At 44.4% G+C, this 20,785-nt stretch overlaps 1 protein-coding gene across 1 annotated transcript in view; it reads right to left on the reverse strand.

Moving 5' to 3' along the window:
- The window catches only part of LOC124716773 (glycine-rich cell wall structural protein-like), a 57,589-nt gene that overhangs the window by 36,717 nt on the left and 87 nt on the right, over nt 1–20,785 (reverse strand). Inside the window, exon 2 of the mRNA XM_047243320.1 lies at nt 16,998–17,110. Coding sequence (XP_047099276.1) covers nt 16,998–17,110 — 113 coding nt within the window. The remainder of the gene's footprint in view (nt 1–16,997; nt 17,111–20,785) is intronic.

The raw sequence follows: 20,785 nt of genomic DNA on the forward strand, positions 1-20,785 counted from the left end.
TGTCAGGCCGAAGATCAGTATCAGTCTGAGACAGGGCCTGAAACCGGTTTGTCAGACAAACTGGAGAGGCCTTCCGTTCAGCCCTCCGGAATGTCTTTCGCCCCCTGCCACACCTCGAAACGACCTCCCACTCTACCACAGGTGAGGGATCAGCCTCAATGCGGGCAGTATCCCGGTCAGCCACAGTCGTAGTCCGATCGGGGGATGCGTGGGACGAGCTAGCCGTCCCCAACAAACCCCCATCCGGACTCCCACAGTGATGCCCATTGGCAACAGCCTCAAGCTGTGTGACCGAAGCCAACACTGCCTGAAGCTGGGAGCGAAGGCATGCCAACTATTATTGGTCATGATGATTTATGAAGTTTTTAAATAGACTCAATTTATAAAATCCCTTCTTACAAGTTATTTAGTAGTTAATGGGACCCAAACAAACTCCTTTTTATTAAATTCATTCTAAGCACCATGGGACTTAACATCTGAGGTCATCAGTCCCCTAGACTTAGAACTACTTAAACCTAACTAACGTAAGGCCATCACACACATCCATGCCCGGGGCAGGATTCGAACCCCTGCGACCGTAGCAGCAGCGCGGTTCTGGACTAAAGCGCCTAGAACCGCTCGGCCACAGCGGCGGGCTAAGCTTTAGCAGCTGCTGCAGCACGCTGCAGCGAATTGCTGTAAACCACTTGTAAAAAGACGGTCAGCTGAAGAGGTGAGTGCAAAACGTACGGCCAAAACAGAGAAGCTGAGACACCACAACACGTCATGTACTCTAAACCAGTAAATTCTGTTGCACAAGCCGAATTCTGTACCACTTGTAAATTCTTATTCAAAGACCCTGTCAGATAGCTGAGGTATTCATTGTTGTAGGTTCATTTGTTCCCGCAGTTTTTCATATTGAAAAACGCAGTCAGATACCTTATCCAAATGTTAGTTTTAAGTTTTTCATGTAATGATCTGTTGAGGGCTTAAATGCCACTGAAACTAACACTCATACAACACGCACACACTGTTACGCAGGTTAGATTGCGATTACTGATAGCTCGGGTTGCTTTTCGAGTCCATTTTTCACAGACGAACATAGGCTTTATTTGTTGTAGGTACGTTACAATCTTGCACACCTAGGCACATTACTCTGACATTTATGAGGATCTCAGTTTACTAGCGTTGCAATATTCATTTTGCACTGACAAAAAACTGTTAGCGGTTTGTTTTGCCCGTGTTGCAAGTTACCGAATAAAGAATTAACGACTGTCATAGCTTTGGACTGCAGCACTAAATCTCAATGGCCAGACGACTTGTTTATATTATTTAGTGATGTACACAAACCTTCCTCGTGAATCTATCTATCTATTACTGAAAACTATATCAGAATCCTTACAGTAGTTCCTGAGATTAGCTATAACATACAGACAGAAAAACGCCATACGGTACTTTAACTTATAATATTAAGTCTATAATTTTGCTACCGCCGTTTTCCAATAGATAGTAGTAGCGGCAATCGGTGGTGTGTCTGGTAAGTGCCATACCATAAGCTTAGACATTTGTAAAGATAACGCCATCAAAATATTAGTCGATTTTTCATTACTTTGTAAAGTGATTCTCGATTGAATATGTCAACTTGCAAGTCCAGTTCTCGTCATTTGCTCGAAGTTATAATTTTCTGCTTTAGTATGAAGAAATCTGCGGCTAAAGCTTTTAAAATGCTGGGTTAGACCTATGGAGAGGCACTTGTTAGTGAAAGAACATGCTGAGAATGATTTCAACTCTTCAAGAACGGTGACTTCGACACCGATGCTTAGGTCAGCGGTCCCTAGACTTAACACACTACTTACACTCTTAAACTAACTTATGCTAAGAACAACACCCAGACCCATGCCCGAGGGAGGACCCGAACCTCCGGCGGCTGCAAACACGTGACGCGGTAATCAAAGTATGTAAGTGGAGCAGACACGGACGAGGGATCAGACTAGCGAAGATATGAGCAGCAAATGGGAAATCCACTAGATAAAGCGACTTTGACAAAGGGCAGATTATTATTACTCAGAGCCTGTGAAAGAGGATCCCGAAAACGGCGAAGCTGGTCTAATGTTCACGTGCTACTATCGTGAGAATCTATGGAAAGAGGTAGATGGACAGTGAACGACTCTTCATAGAACATGGGGGGTCAGCAACTCGCCTGTTCTGTAAAATAGGACAGGTGGTGATATATGGCATCTCTGCCGAAAGAGCACAATGCTGGTGCACACACAGGTGTTTCGGAGCACACCGTTCATCGTAAATTGTTGAACATGGAGCTCTGCAGCAGACCACCCCTACGTTTTCATATGTTGACCCAACGACATCGTCAGTTACGATTGCATTGGGCGCGGGACAATCGGGTTTCGACAGTTTATGAATGGAAATGTGTCGGCTCTTCGGTTGACTCACAGTTTTGCTACTCTAGGTCGATGGTCGTCTCCGCAAACGCCGTCATCGAGGTGAACGGCGGCTCGGATGCAGGCTGGTTGGAATTCTATTCTATGCTATGGGAGACATTCTCCTGCGCTTGCATGGTACCTATGGGTAGTAACCGACGACAAGTTGACAGCTGCGAACCACCCGCATCCCGGCTGTGTCATCTTTCAGCTGCATAATGGTCCGTGTCTCGGTGCCAGAACGGTGCCACAGTGGTTTGATGTCTCAGCCAGCAAATTCGTCCAAAGTAAATCCTATGGAACCCATCTGGGTCGCTATCGGAAGCCATCATCTCATTCGCAGTTCAGCGGCCCGAACTACATGACCTGTGCGTAGACATCTAATGCCACATACCTCCACAAACACACCAATAAGCTGTCGGATCGCTGATATACAGAATCAATGATGTATTATGTTTCAAAGACAGACAAACAAGCTATTAAGCAGGTGTTCATGAAGTTTTGGCTCATCACTGTATACAATATATCCATGTGCTTTTCGATTTGCTCGCTGTATTCTGTAGTCGACTGATTGAACAGACAGAATTACTGCATTATTAAACAAACAACCGCCTCAATAACTTACGAAAAGCTTGAGCTCGTTTTAATACAATATGCGTGGTTCCTTCACCTGCGTTATTACAAACCTGTACTCTCATTTCATCAACTATCGATGACCTTTAAAATAACTACATTAGCTCACTGAAAAAATCTGCAGTTGTTTGTATCTTTCAGTAGTTTAAAAAGTTTCAGATGTTGATAGTGTGGAAAAAACTCTCCGCTTTCCACACTGTCAGTTGCCAAAAACACATGAACGTCTGCAAATGCAATCTAAAGGCCGGCCGGAGTGGCCGAGCGGTTCTAGGCGCTACAGTCTAGAGCTGCGGGACCGCTACGGTCGCAGGTTCGAATCCTGCCTCGGGCATGGATGTGTGTGATGTCCTTAGGTTTACGTAATTCTCAGTTCTAGGGGACTGATGACCTCAGAAGTTAAGTCCCATAGTGATCAGAGCCCTTTTTTGCAATCGAAAGTGAGTCCATTACATACAATCAATTTTCTCGAAACTGAAGATACATATAAATATCGTCTCAAGTTCAAAGAAAAATTCAGTATGTTATGTACATTTGATACACAACAATGTATGATCTAACATCCACGAAAAGTTATAGCGACCCGCATTTTTCATTGCAAACCATCCGAATTCGTACAGCACCTTAATTAATATAGATGTAATAACTAAGACCACTAACGAAATGATCACCAGTTCGTCGTGAAGCTCAAGAATGAGGTTACGAGACTGAAGAGAATCCACTTTTTTGTTTAGCAAGTAGTTTGTTTAAAATCGTTTTATAAGATTTACATTGCAGTCAGCATGTGCACACCTCAGTTTCCTCAATCGATTTGGGCATCTTCGGGAAGATTGAACTGTCCCTGATGGATTTGTCACTCAGCTGACATTCAACGATTAAATCACATTCGAAGTTACTGAGCTCTCCCGACCGACCCATTCTGCTGTGACTGTTTTTCTGCCGACAACACAATACTCCCCATCTCCTTTTATACTGGCGTGTCCGCCTCTCGTGATTTCTAGTAGTCAAATCCGCATTACATTCGGGTCTCTGGATAAGTTTGATCACATAATGTATACCTAGTGGTTGTTCCTGGGTTGTTTACTTGTTAACATCAATACTGGAATCCGACTGGCGCTTCAATCTGGAACCACGTGACCGCTACGTCGCAGGTTCCAATCCCGTCTCGAGCATGGATGTGTGTGATGTCCTTAGTTAGGTTTAAGTAGTTCTGAGTTGTAGGGGACTGATGACCTCAGATGTTAAGTCCCTTAGTGCTCAGAGCCATTTGAACCATCAATACTGGAACTAATGCTATACTGTGTTCTTGTTGGGAATGTTCCTATACCACATTTTTGGTCTTTAGCCTAAACGACTGTGCAGCTGTAGTCTTGTCATAGTGTGTGTGTGTGTGTGTTCGATTTTTGAGATCTACCTTATGTTTTAATCACCTCCCTTCCGATACATTGAGTGTGCGTGTGCTTGAGTGAATAGTACAGAATAACTCACACAGACAAGTGACTGTCTGGTAAACGATTGTTTTGTATTGTTCATGGGTTGTCAAAAAGGACTCTACAACTTTGGAATGACATAGAAATTTATTGAGATAACTACAGAACCAGTAGAGGTGTCATTTTATAGCAAACAGCATCAGGTTTGACTCACATAGTGAAACAGTACCACATTCAGCCACCAGGAGCGCCAACGTACTGCACAACTAAAATGGCTACTTTCACTGGTTAGAAGAGTGCTCGCTGTGTGTTTTGATTTCATGGAACGAACTCTGCAACAACTGTTCGGCGTACATGTCAAACCGAATACGCTACAGGACCTCCAAGCTGGCATATAATGTACTCTTGGCGCAAGAACTTTCTGGTGACTTATTGTTCACTGCAAATTGAAAGTGAACGGCCTTTTCTTCTTCATGGAAAGAACTGTCACTGGTATTGTGCAGATGCATATGCGTGAAACCTTTTAATTCCACAGATCGATGGAGATGACCGAGCTCGGATGGTTTGTATTGTATTGTATTGTATTGTACTGTATGTTAACCGGCGGCCTAGAAACGACGGAGAGGCTCCGTCCCACTGCAACCGCAGTGGTCCACAACCCCATGACGACTACCGCAGTCCACTCCTCCGCCGTCCTACACCCAACCACTCTTTCAGGGTTATTGTGCGGTTCGGCCCCCGGTGGTCCCCCCAGGGAACGTCTCACACCAGACGAGTGTAGCCCCTATGTTTGCGTGGTAATGGTGGTGAATGTGTACGTGGAGAACTCGTTTGCGCAGCAATCGCCGACATAGTGTAGCTGAGGCGGAATAAGGGGAACCAGCCCGCATTAGCCGAGGTAGTTGGAAAAGCGCCTAAAAACCATCCACAGACTGGCCGGCTCACCGGACCTCGACACAAGTCCGCCAGGCGGATTCGTGCCGGGGACCAGGCGCTCCTTCCCAATCCGGAAAGCCGTGCGTTAGACCGCACGGCTAACCGGGCGGGCTGGGATGGTTTACTGTCAGCAAGACGGTTGCACGACCCCATTTTCTCAAGAACTGCGAGGTTTCCTCGATAATCGCTTCACAGGTCGGTGGATTGTCTGTGAAGGGCCAATCGCATGGCCACCTCGCTCCCCAGACTTGACACCAGTGGATTTTTTTCTCTGGGGTTTCATTAAAGACAGCAGGTATGTTCCTCACCAACAAAAGAATTTAACCGACCTGAAAAAATCTAATTTACTCTGTGGCTGCACAAGTTATACCCGATCTGCTGCAACGAGTGTGGGAATAAACTGATCACCGGTGGGTTGTTTGGCGATTCACAAATTGTAGTCAAATAGGGCACTTGACGCTTGTATGTGAAACTTGAGACTCTTTGCCACAAAATGACACATCTACCGATTCTATAAGTTATCTCGAAAAATTTCTGTATCATTCCAAAGCTGTAAAGTCCCTTTTGGCTCACCCAGTATTTTTTACCCCCAGCGGATAAGATGCTGCAGGCCAGGCTCGATCTGCGAGTACCAAACTAGTAGCTGTAGGTGGCAGGTGTGACGATTGCGAGACGTCAGAAGGGACATTCTAACAGAACAGAAAGTACTTCGAGACACGTTTCGTTAAGGACGTCGCTTCTTTAAACTATAATATAGTGTATATTCATAGTCGGGTTTATTTTATGAATGTTGTTAACCTCACATCTGGTATCAAAGCCATACCAGTTTTGAACTGTTAGCTAATTAATACCACACCTCCGATACTCTATAGAATCGATCTCATATGTGTAAAAAAGCTTCAGACCTCTGATTATTTAAGGAATGAGTTACTACGTTAAATATTCGACGTTAAGAAAGTAAGCGGGAGAAAGTTTGGAGTAGGTTTGGAATTATGTTTGAAGTTTGCTGGAAGGCAGTAAGTGCTCTTATTGTCAAACACTGAGTGAGTGTAGCCCGGGTAATTAGAGCTCCGCTTTAATCAAAAGCTGATCTTTTTCGCTTCGCACTGTCTCTGACGCTTTATATCCTGACCTACCTGCTGTACAGGGATGTAATTTAGCACGTACAGGCAGTGGACAAAAATATGGAAACATCAATAAACATAGAACATTACATCTACATCTGCATGATTAATCTCCAATTCACAATTAAGTACCTGGCAGAGGGTTCATCGAACCACATTCAAGCTATTTTTTCACCAATACACTCTCCAACAGATGCGGGGAAAAAAGAATACTTAAATCCGTAGAAATGTTGGAACACGTGAGGCAATACTGACCCAACGACCTACACTCCTGGAAATGGAAAAAAGAACACATTGACACCGGTGTGTCTGACCCACCATACTTGCTCCGGACACTGCGAGAGGGCTGTACAAGCAATGATCACACGCACGGCACAGCGGACACACCAGGAACCGCGGTGTTGGCCGTCGAATGGCGCTAGCTGCGCAGCATTTGTGCACCGCCGCCGTCAGTGTCAGCCAGTTTGCCGTGTCATATGGAGCTCCATCGCAGTCTATAACACTGGTAGCATGCCGCGACAGCGTGGACGTGAACCGTATGTGCAGTTGACGGACTTTGAGCGAGGGCGTATAGTGGGCATGCGGGAGGCCGGGTGGACGTACCGCCAAATTGCTCAACACGTGGGGCGTGAGGTCTCCACAGTACATCGATGTTGTCGCCAGTGGTCGGCGGAAGGTGCACGTGCCCGTCGACCTGGGACCGGACCGCAGCGACGCACGGATGCACGCCAAGACCGTAGGATCCTACGCAGTGCCGTAGGGGACCGCACCGCCACTTCCCAGCAAATTAGGGACACTGTTGCTCCTGGGGTATCGGCGAGGACCATTCGCAACCGTCTCCATGAAGCTGGGCTACAGTCCCGCACACCGTTAGGCCGTCTTCCGCTCACGCCCCAACATCGTGCAGCCCGCCTCCAGTGGTGTCGCGACAGGCGTGAATGGAGGGACGAATGGAGACGTGTCGTCTTCAGCGTTGAGAGTCGCTTCTGCCTTGGTGCCAATGATGGTCGTATGCGTGTTTGGCGCCGTGCAGGTGAGCGCCACAATCAGGACTGCATACGACCGAGGCATACAGGGCCAACACCCGGCATCATGGTGTGGGGAGCGATCTCCTACACTGGCTGTACACCACTGGTGATCGTCGAGGGGACACTGAATAGTGCACGGTACATCCAAACCGTCATCTAACCCATCGTTCTACCATTCCTAGACCGGCAAGGGACCTTGCTGTTCCAACAGGACAATGCACGTCCGCATGTATCCCGTGCCACCCAACGTGGTCTAGAAGGTGTAAGTCAACTACCCTGGCCAGCAAGATCTCCGGATCTGTCCCCCATTGAGCATGTTTGGGACTGGATGAAGCGTCGTCTCACGCGGTCTGCACGTCCAGCACGAACGCTGGTCCAACTGAGGCGCCAGGTGGAAATGGCATGGCAAGCCGTTCCACAGGACTACATCCAGCATCTCTACGATCGTCTCCATGGGAGAATAGCAGCCTGCATTGCTGCGAAAGGTGGATATACACTGTACTAGTGCCGACATTGTGCATGCTCTGTTGCCTGTGTCTATGTGCCTGTGGTTCTGTCAGTGTGATCATGTGATGTATCTGACCCCAGGAATGTGTCAATAAAGTTTCCCCTTCCTGGGACAATGAATTCACGGTGTTCTTATTTCAATTTCCAGGAGTGTATTTTAGAAGCTAGATTAAGAAAAGGCAAACCTACGTTTCTAGCATTTGTAGACTTAGAGAAAGCTTTTGACAATGTTGACTGGAATACTCTCTTTCAAATTCTGAAGGTGGCAGGGGTAAAATACAGGAAGCGAAAGGCTATTTACAAATTGTACAGAAACCAGATGGCAGTTATAAAAGTCGAAAGGCATGAAAGGGAAGCAGTGGTTGGGAAGGGAGTGAGACAGGGTTGTAGCCTCTCCCCAATGTTATTCAATCTGTATATTGAGCAAACATTAAAGGTAACAAAAGAAAAATTCGGAGTAGGTACTAAAATCCATGGAGAATAAATAAAAACTTTGAGGTTTGCCGATGACATTGTAATTGTATCAGAGACAGCAAAGGACTTGGAAGAGCAGTTGAACGGAATGGACAGTGTCTTGAAAGGAGGATATAAGACGAACATCAACAAAAGCAAAACGTGGATAATGGAATGTAGTCGAATTAAATCGGGTGATGCTGAGGGAATTAGATTGGGAAATGAGACACTTAAAGTAGTAAAGGAGTTTTGCTGTTTGTGGAGCAAAATAACTGATGATGGTCGAAGTAGAGAGGATATAAAATGTAGACCGGCAATGGCAAGGAAAGCGTTTCTGAAGAAGAGAAATTTGTTAACATCGAGTATAGATTTAAGTGTCAGGAAGTCATTTCTGAAAGTATTTGTATGGAGTGTAGCCATGTATGGGAGTGAAACATGGACGATAAATAGTTTGGACAAGAAGAGAATAGAAGCTTTCGAAATGTGGTGCTACAGAAGAATGCTGAAGATTAGATGGGTAGATCATATAACTAATGAGGAGGTATTGAATAGGCTTGGGGACAAGAGATGTTTGTGACACAACTTGACCAGAAGAAGGGATCGGTTGGTAGGACACGTTCTGAGACATCGAGGGATCACCAGTTTAGTATTGGAGGGAAGCGTAGAGGGTAAAAATCGTAGAGGGAGACCAAGAGATTAATATACTAAACAGATTCAGAAGGATGTAGGTTGCAGTAGGTACTGGGAGATGAAGAAGCTTGCACAGGATAGAGTAGCATGGAGAGCTGCATCAAACCAGTCTCAGGACTGAAGACCACAACAACAACAACAACAACAACGAGAAAATCCTACCGCAACGCCAAACGCCTTTGTTTTAATGGCTGTTATCGAACCCGCTTGTCATATTCGTGGCACTCTCTCCTCTGTTTCGCTATAAAGCAAAACGAGCTGCCCTTCTTTTAACTTTTTCGTCGTCCTCAGTCAGTTCTATCTGATGCACATCCCATACCCTTCAACCGTACTCCGAAAGAGGACGGGCTAGCGTTATGTTTGCTGTCTCTTTGGAAGCCCTCTTGCATCTTCTAAGTGTTCTACCAATAAATCGCTGTCTGACTTGCTTTCCCCACAACATTATCTATGTGTTCTTTCCAATTTAAATGGTTTGTGACTGCAATCCCTACTTGGATTCACACTCTTTAGATTTGTGTGTTTTATGGTGTAAACGTCCACCCCCCCGCTAGCTGAGTGGTCAGTGCGACAGAATGTCAATCCCAATGGCCCGGGTTCGATTCCCGGCTGCGTCGGAGATTTTCCCCGCTCAGGGACTGGGTGTTGTGTTGTCCTAATCATCATCATTTCACCCCCATCGACGCGCAAGTCGCCGAAGTGGCATCAAATCGAAAGACTTGCATCCGGCGAACGGTCTACCCGACGGGAGGCCCTAGTCACACGACATTTTTATTACTATCGCGTAAACGAAATTTAACGGATTCCTTTTAGTATTCACGTGGATGACTTCACACTTTTCATTGTTTAAAGTTAACTGCTACTTTATGCAACGTACAGATATCTTGTCTAAATCATTTTGAAATTTGTTTTGATCATCTGATGAGTTTGCAAGACGATAAATGACAGCATCATCTCCAGGCAATCTACGAGGGATGCTCAGATCGCATTCTAAATCGTGCACACAGCTCAGGAACGACAGGAGGCCGATAACACTTATCTGGCGAACGCTAGACATCACTTCCAGTTTATTCGATGACTTTCCTTCAGTTACTACGAACTGTGACTTTTCCGACAGGAAATCACATATCGAGTGGTACAACTAAGGCGATATTCCGTAGGAACAGAATCTGACTAGAAGTCGCTTGTGAGGAACGATGTCAGAAGCTTTCTAGAAGTCTAAAATTATGGAATCCATTCGACATCCCCAGTCGGTAGTACTCAGCACTTCGCGAGAATAAAGAGCTAGTTATGTTTCACAAGAACGTTATTTTCTGAATTCGTGTTGGCTATTTGTCAGTAAATGAGCTTGGCTCTAACAAGGGGTGGCCGCCAATTGTGAAATTCAGATTCGATTCATACTGCGCATAATAAAAGCTCATGGCCAGAGGTGTAATGTGGCAAAGCACCAAGATGCACTTCTCAGCCGTTGTCGAGAAAATCGACAGTTAAAAGAAACCGTTGCCGTGAAATACTCTCTACGATTAACAACTTTCCACAGCGTCTTGGCGCAGCGGTAAGCGTTCGGGTTCGTAATCCGAAGGTCGCCGGATCGAATCTCGCGCCATGCAATTTCTTTTTATTATTAGTTTTTTGTAATTCAAATATATATATATATATATATATATATATATATATATATATATATATATATATATATATATATAAAAAAACTATTAATGAATTGCTTACGCATGTTGGTGAAGGCGGATCGCTCTCCAATTGTACCGCCTCCATTTTTCCGTTTTTTTAACAGGGTGTACCAAAGCTCTCCCGTCCGCACTGATTTTCGACGATGTTATAAGTTGCGCTAGGCACCGCATCTACCTTCTTTCGAAGTTAGCAGGCAACTACGCTGTTATGCGGCGGCTCGTTTCGGCCCATTCAACATCTGTCCTTCAAGTGTAACGAGCGAGTAACGGAGTTTATATTTCATACATGCCGCAGCAAATTTGTGTTCGTGAGGTCTCTATTCTAATTCGAACGTTTGACTTACGCTACGCGTATTCGTTTCGGAATACCGTTTCTACGTCTTCCGTTAACTATACATGGTTAACATTATGAAGACAATTAATAACATTTGTGAAATAGAACTTTGTTTGCGGAAAACATAATGATGTCCGAAGTCGCCAGTTTTTGCACGACAAACGACTTTCATCAACTTATTATATGCATAATTGTTGCAACTGATTGCCGGGAATTATATATATATATATATATATATTTGAATTACAAAAAACAAATACAAAGAAAGGGTTGCATGGCGCGAGATTCGATCCGGCGACCTTCGGATTACGAACCCGAGCGTTTACCGCTGCGCCACGATGCTGTAGAAAATTATTAATCGTAGAGAGTATTTCACGGCAACGGTTGCTTTTAACTGTCAATTTTCTCGACAACGGCTGAGAAGTGCATCTTGGTGCTTTGCCACATTACACCTCTGGCCATGAGCTTTTCTTGTGCGCAGTATGAATCGAATCTGAATTTCACAATTGGCGGCCTCCCCTTGTAAGCACTATGGGACTTCACATCTGAGGTCATGAGTCCCCTAGACTTAGAACTAGTTAAAGCTAACTAACCTAAGGACATCACACACATCCATGCCCGAGGCAGGATTCGAACCTGCCACCGTAGCAGCAGCGCGGTTCTGGACTGAAGCGCCTAGAACCACTCGGCCACAGCGGCCGGCAGTAAATGAGTTTTCTCTGAGGTAATTCGTGTTGTTTGAACGCAGGATATATTTCAAAATACAGTCGCAAATTGATGTTCGTGGTATGGCTCTCAATTCAGCGGATTGATCGTATTGCCTTGCTTGAGTACTGGTGTGGCATGTGCAACATGCCTTTACGTCTCGATCTTTCGATGAGTGAGCAGTTGTATCTGATTTAAGCGCTCAGCTATTGCATCAGCATACTCTGAAAGGAACCTATCTGGTATAGTATGTGGACTAGAGGTCTTGCCTTTATTGATTTAAGCTGCTTCGCTACACCGAGCGTATGAACTTCTAAATTAGTGGTGTTGGCAGTTATTCTTGATTCGAAGTCTGGCATATTCTCCTTCCTCAAATATTCAAATGTATGTGAAATCTTGTGGGACTTGACTGCTAAGGTTATCGTCCCTGAGCTTACACACTACTGAACCTAAATTATCCTAAGGACAAACAAACACACCCATGCCCGAGGGAGGACTCGAACCTCCGCCGGGACGAGCCGCACTGTCCATGACTGCAGCGCGTTAGACCGCTCGGCTAATCCCACGCGACTCGCCTTCCTCAGTAAAGGGATTTCGGAAAATCGCGTTTACCAACCATGTCTAATTACGCAGCAGGAAAACCGTTTACGTTCAAAATGGCTTTTAGTCGTTTCGGAATTGGTAAATACAGGTCCTGTCTGGTTTCAAGGGAATGTATAGTGGTGTGTGTACTGTAAGACCTTCGGTACACACACCACCAGATAATTTGACTTGTCGCTCTAACGAAGTAGGCGAGTGTCAGCAATATGTCTCGTGGTCTTATCGTGGCGCGTTTATCTTCTGCTGTTAGGTCAGACGATAGAAAGGCCACGCGCACACTTAGAGTAGCAGATTGACGGTGACCAACTTTAAACAGAACTTGAGTAATTTTCACACACATTTATTAAAATAATAACAAACATAAAAATTACTTAACTTGGTTCTGGAGGCTATCTACAACTGATAATCTGGTGTTTCTTTGGTATTGGTACGTTAATCTTATTCTCACATATATCTCTGATACTTGACAAAAGTGTCTATACATTTATCTTCATGGCTATGTATAGGAATATGGTAATCTTATTAGGCGCAAACTGAAACTTGACTAAAGACTGGTACAGACAAATGTAGAACTCGTACGGGCTGGTACAGACTAATGTAGACTGGTAATCGGAGGTCTGTACACTCGTTATAATACCTTGCGTGTTCATGTATCACAGCGCGAATGTGATCCGCGAGGAGAAAAGGTTCTGCGTTAGCAGCAATCTCACTGGCTGTGTTACATATTAATACGCGGATCGGCGGAAGCAGAATTTGGTCCGTCTCTAAGACAGCGCCATCTAGTAGTGCGGAGACAGACGAGCGCTGCGCCTGCACTGTTGTGCTTAGCGGGGCGCGCTCTAGTGGGAAAGTTGTGTACGCGCTGACTACGTGGAACTATCTACACAACAGTTATACTACTCTTCCTGCAAAATAGAGACATGGTCACGGAACGATGAAATAAGTAACCATGGGGCCCACCAAATACCCTTTCATTCTTCATCGGAATCCTCTTCAATGACTGTATGTCACGACCACTCAACAAGCACTTCCTTCCGCGTTGTGCCTTATCGGATGATGTTGCTCTGATGGGGTATATCTCTTTGACATGGTGCGTCAGCAGCGTTGGTTACGGAAGCACCCACCATACGACTGGCAACAATTTACCCACGTACCCCGACTTAACGCACACACAATTACAGAGAACGCTGTTCTCACCACGACAGAATCTTGCAACGAATTGAGGACATTAGACAGGTGCCACTCATAGCCAAATACAGCAGCACAACACTAACTCCAGGCCTGGCTGGCAACTGCATTTATATGATGAAGAATGCGTTTCTCGAGGTGTCTCCAAATTTTTGTCCAATTCCTGAACATCCAGTGTACATGTCGCTACCATCAGCAAAATGTGTTTAAATGGGAGTTAGTACACTATCGGCCATTAAAATTGCTACACCGAGAAGAAATGCAGATGATAAACGGGTATTCATTGGACAAATATATTATACTAGAACTGACATGTGATTACATTTTTCGCGCAATTTTGGTGCATAAATCCTGAGAAATCAGTACCTAGAACAACCACCTCTGGCTGTAATAACAGCCTTGATACGCCTGGGCATTGAGTCAAACAGAGCTTGGATGGCGTGTACAGGTACAGCTGCCCATGCAGCTTCAATGCGGTACCACAGTTCATCAAGAGTAGTGACTGGCTTATTGCTACGAGCCAGTTGCTCGGCTAATCATTGACCAGGCGTTTTCAATTGGTGAGATATCTGGAGAATGTGCTGGCCAGGGCAGCAGTCGAACTTTTTCTGTATCCAGAAAGACCCGTACAGGACCTGCAACATGCGGTCGTGCATTTTCCTGCTGAAATGTAGGGTTTCGCAGGGATCGAATGAAGGGTAGAGCCACGTGTCGTAACACATCTGAAATGTAACGTCCACTGTTCAAAGTGCCGTCAATGCGAACAAGAGGTGACCGAGACGTGTAACCAATGGCACGCCATACCGTCACGCCGAGTGATACGCCAGTATGGCAATGACGAATACACGCTTCCAATGTGCGTTCACCGCAATGCCGCCAAACGCGAATGCGAGCATCATGATGCTGTAAACAGAACCTGGATTCATCCGAAAAAATGACGTTTTGCCATTCGTGCTCCCAGGTTCGCCGTTGAGTACACCATCGCAGGCGCTCCTGTCTGTGATGCAGCGTCAAGGGTAACTGCAGCCATGGTCTCCGAGCTGATAGTACATACTGCTGCAAACGTCGTCGAACTGTTCGTGCAGATCGTTGCTGTCTTGCAAACGTCCCCATCTGCTGACTCAGAGATCGAGACGTGGCTGCACAATCCGTTACAGCCATGCGGATAAGATGCCTGTCATCTCGACTACTAGTGATACGAGGCCGTTGGGGTCCAGCACGGCGTTCCGTATTACCCTCCTGAACCCACCGATTCCATATTCTGCTAACAGTCATTGGGTCTCGACCAACGCGAGCAGCAATGTCGCGATACGATAAACCGCAATCGCGATAGGCTACAATCCGACCTTTAGCTTAGTCGGAAACGTGATGGTACGCATTTCTCATCCTTACACGAGGCATAACAACAAAGTTTCACCAGGCAATGCCGGTCAACTGCTGTTTGTGTATGAGAAATCGGTTGGAAAATTTCCTCATGTCAGCACGTTGTAGGTGTCGTTTCCGGCGCCAACCTTGTGTGAGTGCTCTGAAAAGCTAATCATTTGCATATGACGGCATCTTCTTCCTGTCGGTTAAATTTCGCGTCTGTAGTGCGTCATCTTCGTGGTGTAGCAATTTTAATTGGTCAGTCGTGTCGTAAAGAAGTAATAAATTAAAATGGCATATCCCATGCAGAAGTTCTATTGAATGAAAATGTTATAGGTGGTGAACTTTTTGTGAATTTTATCCATAGTGGCTGCTGTTGAACTCCATGACTGCTCGTTTATAGGGTGCAGAAAAATTTGCGCTACCAGTCACAATAAAAGTTTGTTAAATCGTCACACTACCGGTTTCGGGCCTGTGCCCATCGTCGGGTGTTTAATGCATTGATGTACATGTTTATATTGGTGGAGATCAATAAAGATGAAGCATATTTATTATAATTATGTCGTGGTGACAGTTTGTCCACTCAGTTGCACATTTATTATCACTTTCACGTCCATGTTTCAGTTTTACAAAATTTAGCTCCATATTTCTATAATGCGTCGTGCACTCGTGATGTACACTGTGTTTACATACAAACATCTAGGCTATGTAGGCAAATGGACGTGAAAATGATAACAGATGTGCAACTGAGTGGAAAAATTGTCACCACAGCATAATTATAATGCAGATGCTTCATCATTATTGATCTCCAACAATATAAACATGAGCATCAATGTATAAACACCTGAGGACAGGCACAAGCCCGAAACCAGTCGTATGACGAATAGATAATCTTTTACTTTGACTGGTAGCGGAAATTTTTCTACACCCGGTAAACTTTTTTCCTTTCATCATTTTGTATCCGCGTATCTGTCTTTGTGTGTGTGTGGGGGGGGGGGGGTTGCTGGATGAAAGGGGGGAGGGGAAGGGATGAGGCGGTTGTTAGTGAGAAAAAGTTTCGTAAAGTTCTGAAATGATGTGTAAAGATTGTTTAAAGTCGCTAACTGTTCTACTTACAAATACTGGGTGAATATTGACTGGGTAATTTGCGCGTCATGAGCTACGGTGGCTCAAGACATTTGCAGAGTGTCTAATTGCTGTAATCGTCTTACTGTGTCAAACCTTTAATACGAGATTGTATCTCTTAAGGAGTAGATTATGATAGCGTTTTAAATTTTAACATTCAACGAGATATTGAAAATCTAATTTTAGTTACCCTGAAGCCGTTAGATAAAGAACCTCCAACTGGTACAGTACACCGTGCACCGGACTAGCCGTTTAGTAGCCTTCAGTTCCACTAATCAGACATCAGATATGTTTACAGTGATGGCTCCTGTCCTGGCCTTCTAGTTGTTCTTTGACGTGTAATTGCGTTCAGAAGTTAGTTTTATTTTCTAATTTAGTTGTTTGGTACTTCATTATCCGTCTTTTTCTTATTTTTAAAACAAATCATCCGAAGCTAACTAGCCCGAAAGTCGAAACCATTTACGCTACACTACCACTCGTGTGTTGCCATGCTGAAGACCATTAGCAATGAATAACTTAAATGACTAACTCGACATAACTGGACCAAATTATAGTCGAGTGCAAAGCGAAAATCTTGATTGCCTACATTATTTTGAACACAGTAACGCATGCGCTGGTCACAAACGACACTACAGTGCAGTGAGTGGTCGAAGGCTGAAGAGAACGCCATTGTCTCGACACTACTTATTTAATGAAGTTTATAGTCGGAGGAGAGCGAAATTAACCGTTCGAGCGTCGTATCTAGAGAGCTGAATTAAGCAATCTTCTTTCACTCACCCCAAGTCGTAGAGACCCCGCTTCTCGTTCTTTTTGTTATCCACGGGTTGCGGTACAGTTTCTCCAGTTCCCAATGCACCGACCACGGAGGCAGCCACAACTAACCACACACACTGTGAACACAGTCGGAAGAGCATTGTCAGTCAAACAGTGTACGCATACAAAAATACATATATGACAGCTCCAAAACAGATCTGTAAGTGTAGAGTCATTTCACTCAAATCATGCCTGCGACTTCGTACCAGGAGAATATTACCATCGGAGTGAGACACCCATACCAAGGCTGTTGTGACGGTGGGAAAACAGTGACATAAAAATGGAAGTCTGAAACAACCAAGCCAAGTTCAACTGAACTTGGTACGTACGTGGCTCAGTATCTTAAGAAGTGTGCTGTTGTTGTAAGCCATCCGTAGAATACTAAGGAGTGCAGAGATGATGTTAAAGGGTGTTGACAAAGTAGTTGAAGATGCTTCTTTTTAAACACAGCCAAACGGCTACACAATTTTGAGAAGGAAAGGAAGAAGAATCATTCGAACAATCTTCCGTTCAAAGTAGGAAAATTGTATTTGAAAATTGAGAAGCAACAAGGATGAAAAAATTGAGAATGTAATAGATACGACGAGAAAGCGCAGAGTTACATATTGCGACCGTTTCAAATAATGGAAACAAAAAGCTGGAAAAAGTATTGCAATTGAGAGAAAGATTCAAATTCTTTGACAAAAATCCAAATTTCATGGTTTATAGAAGCTAAGAAAGATCTACAGGAGTTGAGAATAACAGACAAAAACATGGGAAACAGATCTGAATTCGCGGGAATGGTAAAAAAAGAAAAACAAGCGTTTCCAGAAGAAAACAGAAAAGGAAAGAGGAGAGACAGCGACAGAAGAAAGAAGGGAACAACGAACAGCAAGAAAGAATAAGTATTTGGGAGCTAAATAATAATAATAATAATAATAATAATAATAATAATAATAATTGAAAACGAACTATATCAGTATCTAATGCGTAGTTCTAGACGTTGTAGGGCTGATTGTGGCAGTTCCGAAGAAAAAAGGAACGTAGGTTAGGGTTTAACGTCCCATCGAAGACAAGATAGAATATTGCTGTTGTGGTCTTCAGTTCAAGGATGGCTTGATGCAACTCTCCACGATATTCTATCCTGTGTACGCATCTTCGTCTTTGAATAACCACTGTAACCTTCAGTCGTTTGAACCGGTTTACTTTATTCTTCACTCTGTCGCCCTTTCTCCCAACCACACACACACACACACACACACACTTCTACCTCCAGTACCAAACTGACTTTTCTTTGAAGCTTCAGAATATGTTCTGTTAACTGATACCTTCTATAAGTCAAGTTGTGCCATAAATATCCTTTTTCCACAATTTAGTTCGGTACATCCACATTAATTATTCCATTTACCCACTTAATCTTCAACATTCTTTTGTAGCGCCACATTTCGAAAGGTTCTATTATCCTCTTGTCTGAACTGTTTATCGCTTAGTACCAGTTTACCACAAGGGTGCATCCCATACAAATGTCTAGGTAAAAGACATCCTAGCACTTGAATTTGTGTAAGTTACTCTCAGAAAAAAAAGGCACGCCACGAAGGAGTTATGGAAAAGTTCACAAACTGACATTCATACAGATGTGGATTCAACGTGGAAAATTGTAAACTTTGGCGACCAGGAGATGAGTGTGTGACGCTGCAGTGCAGTTTCACCGCGCAGCTGTCAAGTGTAGTAAATATGGAACATGGTTATATAAGGACATAAAGTCTGTCCTAATTTCATTCCAGTGGTCAGTTGGACAGTAACTACGCCTCGCAGAGAGGTGCGTCCACAATATACGCAGATCTCAGCATTTGAGAGCCGACGTGTAGTTGGCTCAAAGCCAGTTGGAATACTCGGCGAATCGCTCGATATTTGAATAGGAGCGATGCCACTATGTTCGCAGGAATGAGTAGTGTCAAGAAGAAGGCGGTCGAAGTACTGAGACGACTGAACAAGAGGACCGAGAAATCGTCAGAGAGCCAGTCGGAGCCCCGATTCATCATGTCACCGATCCGCCGTGCAAATGTGGCTTCAGTGATCACAAACACCACAGAAAGGGGACTGAGCCCACGGCGCCCTTTGCGCCGACTGTCATTGACCTCTGCACATCAGCAACCCCTTTTGAAGTGTTGTCGGGCACATTCGGCCCGGAATCTCATTGAATTGAGTAGAATTGTCTCCAATAATGAGTCGCGCTTCGAATTCAGCCCAAGAGACGCCCTGGATAACGGTGGGATATTGTCACCTACCATACGGGTCGACAACCAAGAGTGATGGTATAGGGTGCCATTTCATTTCATTGCAGGACCTCTATGGTTGTCATCCGCGGCACCTTAAAGCACAGCGGTACGTCGACTACATTCTACGCCCCGTTTTGTTGCCCTACATGGCAAGCCATCCTGGGCTGATATTTCAGCAAGATAACGGACCCCTCCCCCGCCCCGCCCCCCCCCCCCTCCCGCCGTCACGCACATGGCGAGAGTTTCTGCTGCTTTTCTTCGTGCTAGCCAAACCCTACCTTCGCCAACAAAGTCGCCGCATGCCTACCCAATTGAGAACAGTTGGAGCATTATAGGCAAGGCCATCCAACTATCTCGGGATTTTCTCGATCTAATGCGCCAGTTGGACAAAATTTGGCACGATACTCCTTAGAAGGACATCCAGCAATTCTATCAATCAGTGCTCAGCCAAATAACTGCCTGCGCAAGGACCAGTGATGGACCAACGCGCTAATGACGTGCTCAGTTTGTGAAGGTCTTTCTCTTGAATAAATCATCCAATTTTTCGGAAATTGTAATCACGTCTTTGTCTGTATATGTTCACCATACCTACCGATTTCCGTCCAATTCGGATAATTCTTTTGTGGTACGTCGTTTTTCTTGTTTATTTTTTTTTTTTTTTAATTTTTCGTAAGTGCCCTACGTGGTTCTGTCAGTCTGAATTTTATATCCACTCTCCTTTAACCATCATCAGTCACTTTGCAGTCGTTTTTAGTGTCTCATTTCTTAATCTAATTCTCTCAGCGTCTCCTGATTTAATTCGATCACTGTCCATTACGTCTCTCCAACTCAGTTCACAGTTAAGACCATTCCACTTCTGTTCCACTGGCAAACAGCGCGAGGCAAAATGAACAGTCAAATCTTTCCGTGCGATCTCTGATTTCTCTAATTTCGTCACGATAATCATCTTTCCCTAAGTAAGTGGACGCCAACCAAATATTATATTATTTTTGTTAATATTCATTCACACCCTCTTTTTTAGATAACATGCATTCTGTTCAGCTGCTCTTCCAAGTCATTTGCTGTCTGAAAGACTTAAAATGCAATTGGCAAACTTCAAAGATTTTTTGCTTCTTGTCGATCTTTAATTCCTTAGTCCTTATTTTCCTTTACAGGTTGCTCGATGTCCAGACTGAGTAACGTCGACAATTGTCTACAACCCTGTCTCACTCCCTTCTCAATCACTGCTTCCCTTCCATATTCTTCGACTCTTATATTTGCAGTCTGATTTCGAAACAATGATACTACCAGTACTACTATTACGAAACAAACGAAGACTGTGCACATTACGCGAAGAACTACTTCGACAACCTGAAGTATCGTCTTCTAGAACAGAAAGCGAAAACATTTTTCAACACTCTAAATATCTATCCCGTAGAGATGGTGCAGATAACAGCTCGCACAGTGGCGTACTAGATACAATGATTTTGGTAAAATGAGGAGCCGAAACGATGC

Source organism: Schistocerca piceifrons, chromosome 9 (assembly GCF_021461385.2).
Source record: "Schistocerca piceifrons isolate TAMUIC-IGC-003096 chromosome 9, iqSchPice1.1, whole genome shotgun sequence".
Classification (NCBI taxonomy): domain Eukaryota; kingdom Metazoa; phylum Arthropoda; class Insecta; order Orthoptera; family Acrididae; genus Schistocerca; species Schistocerca piceifrons.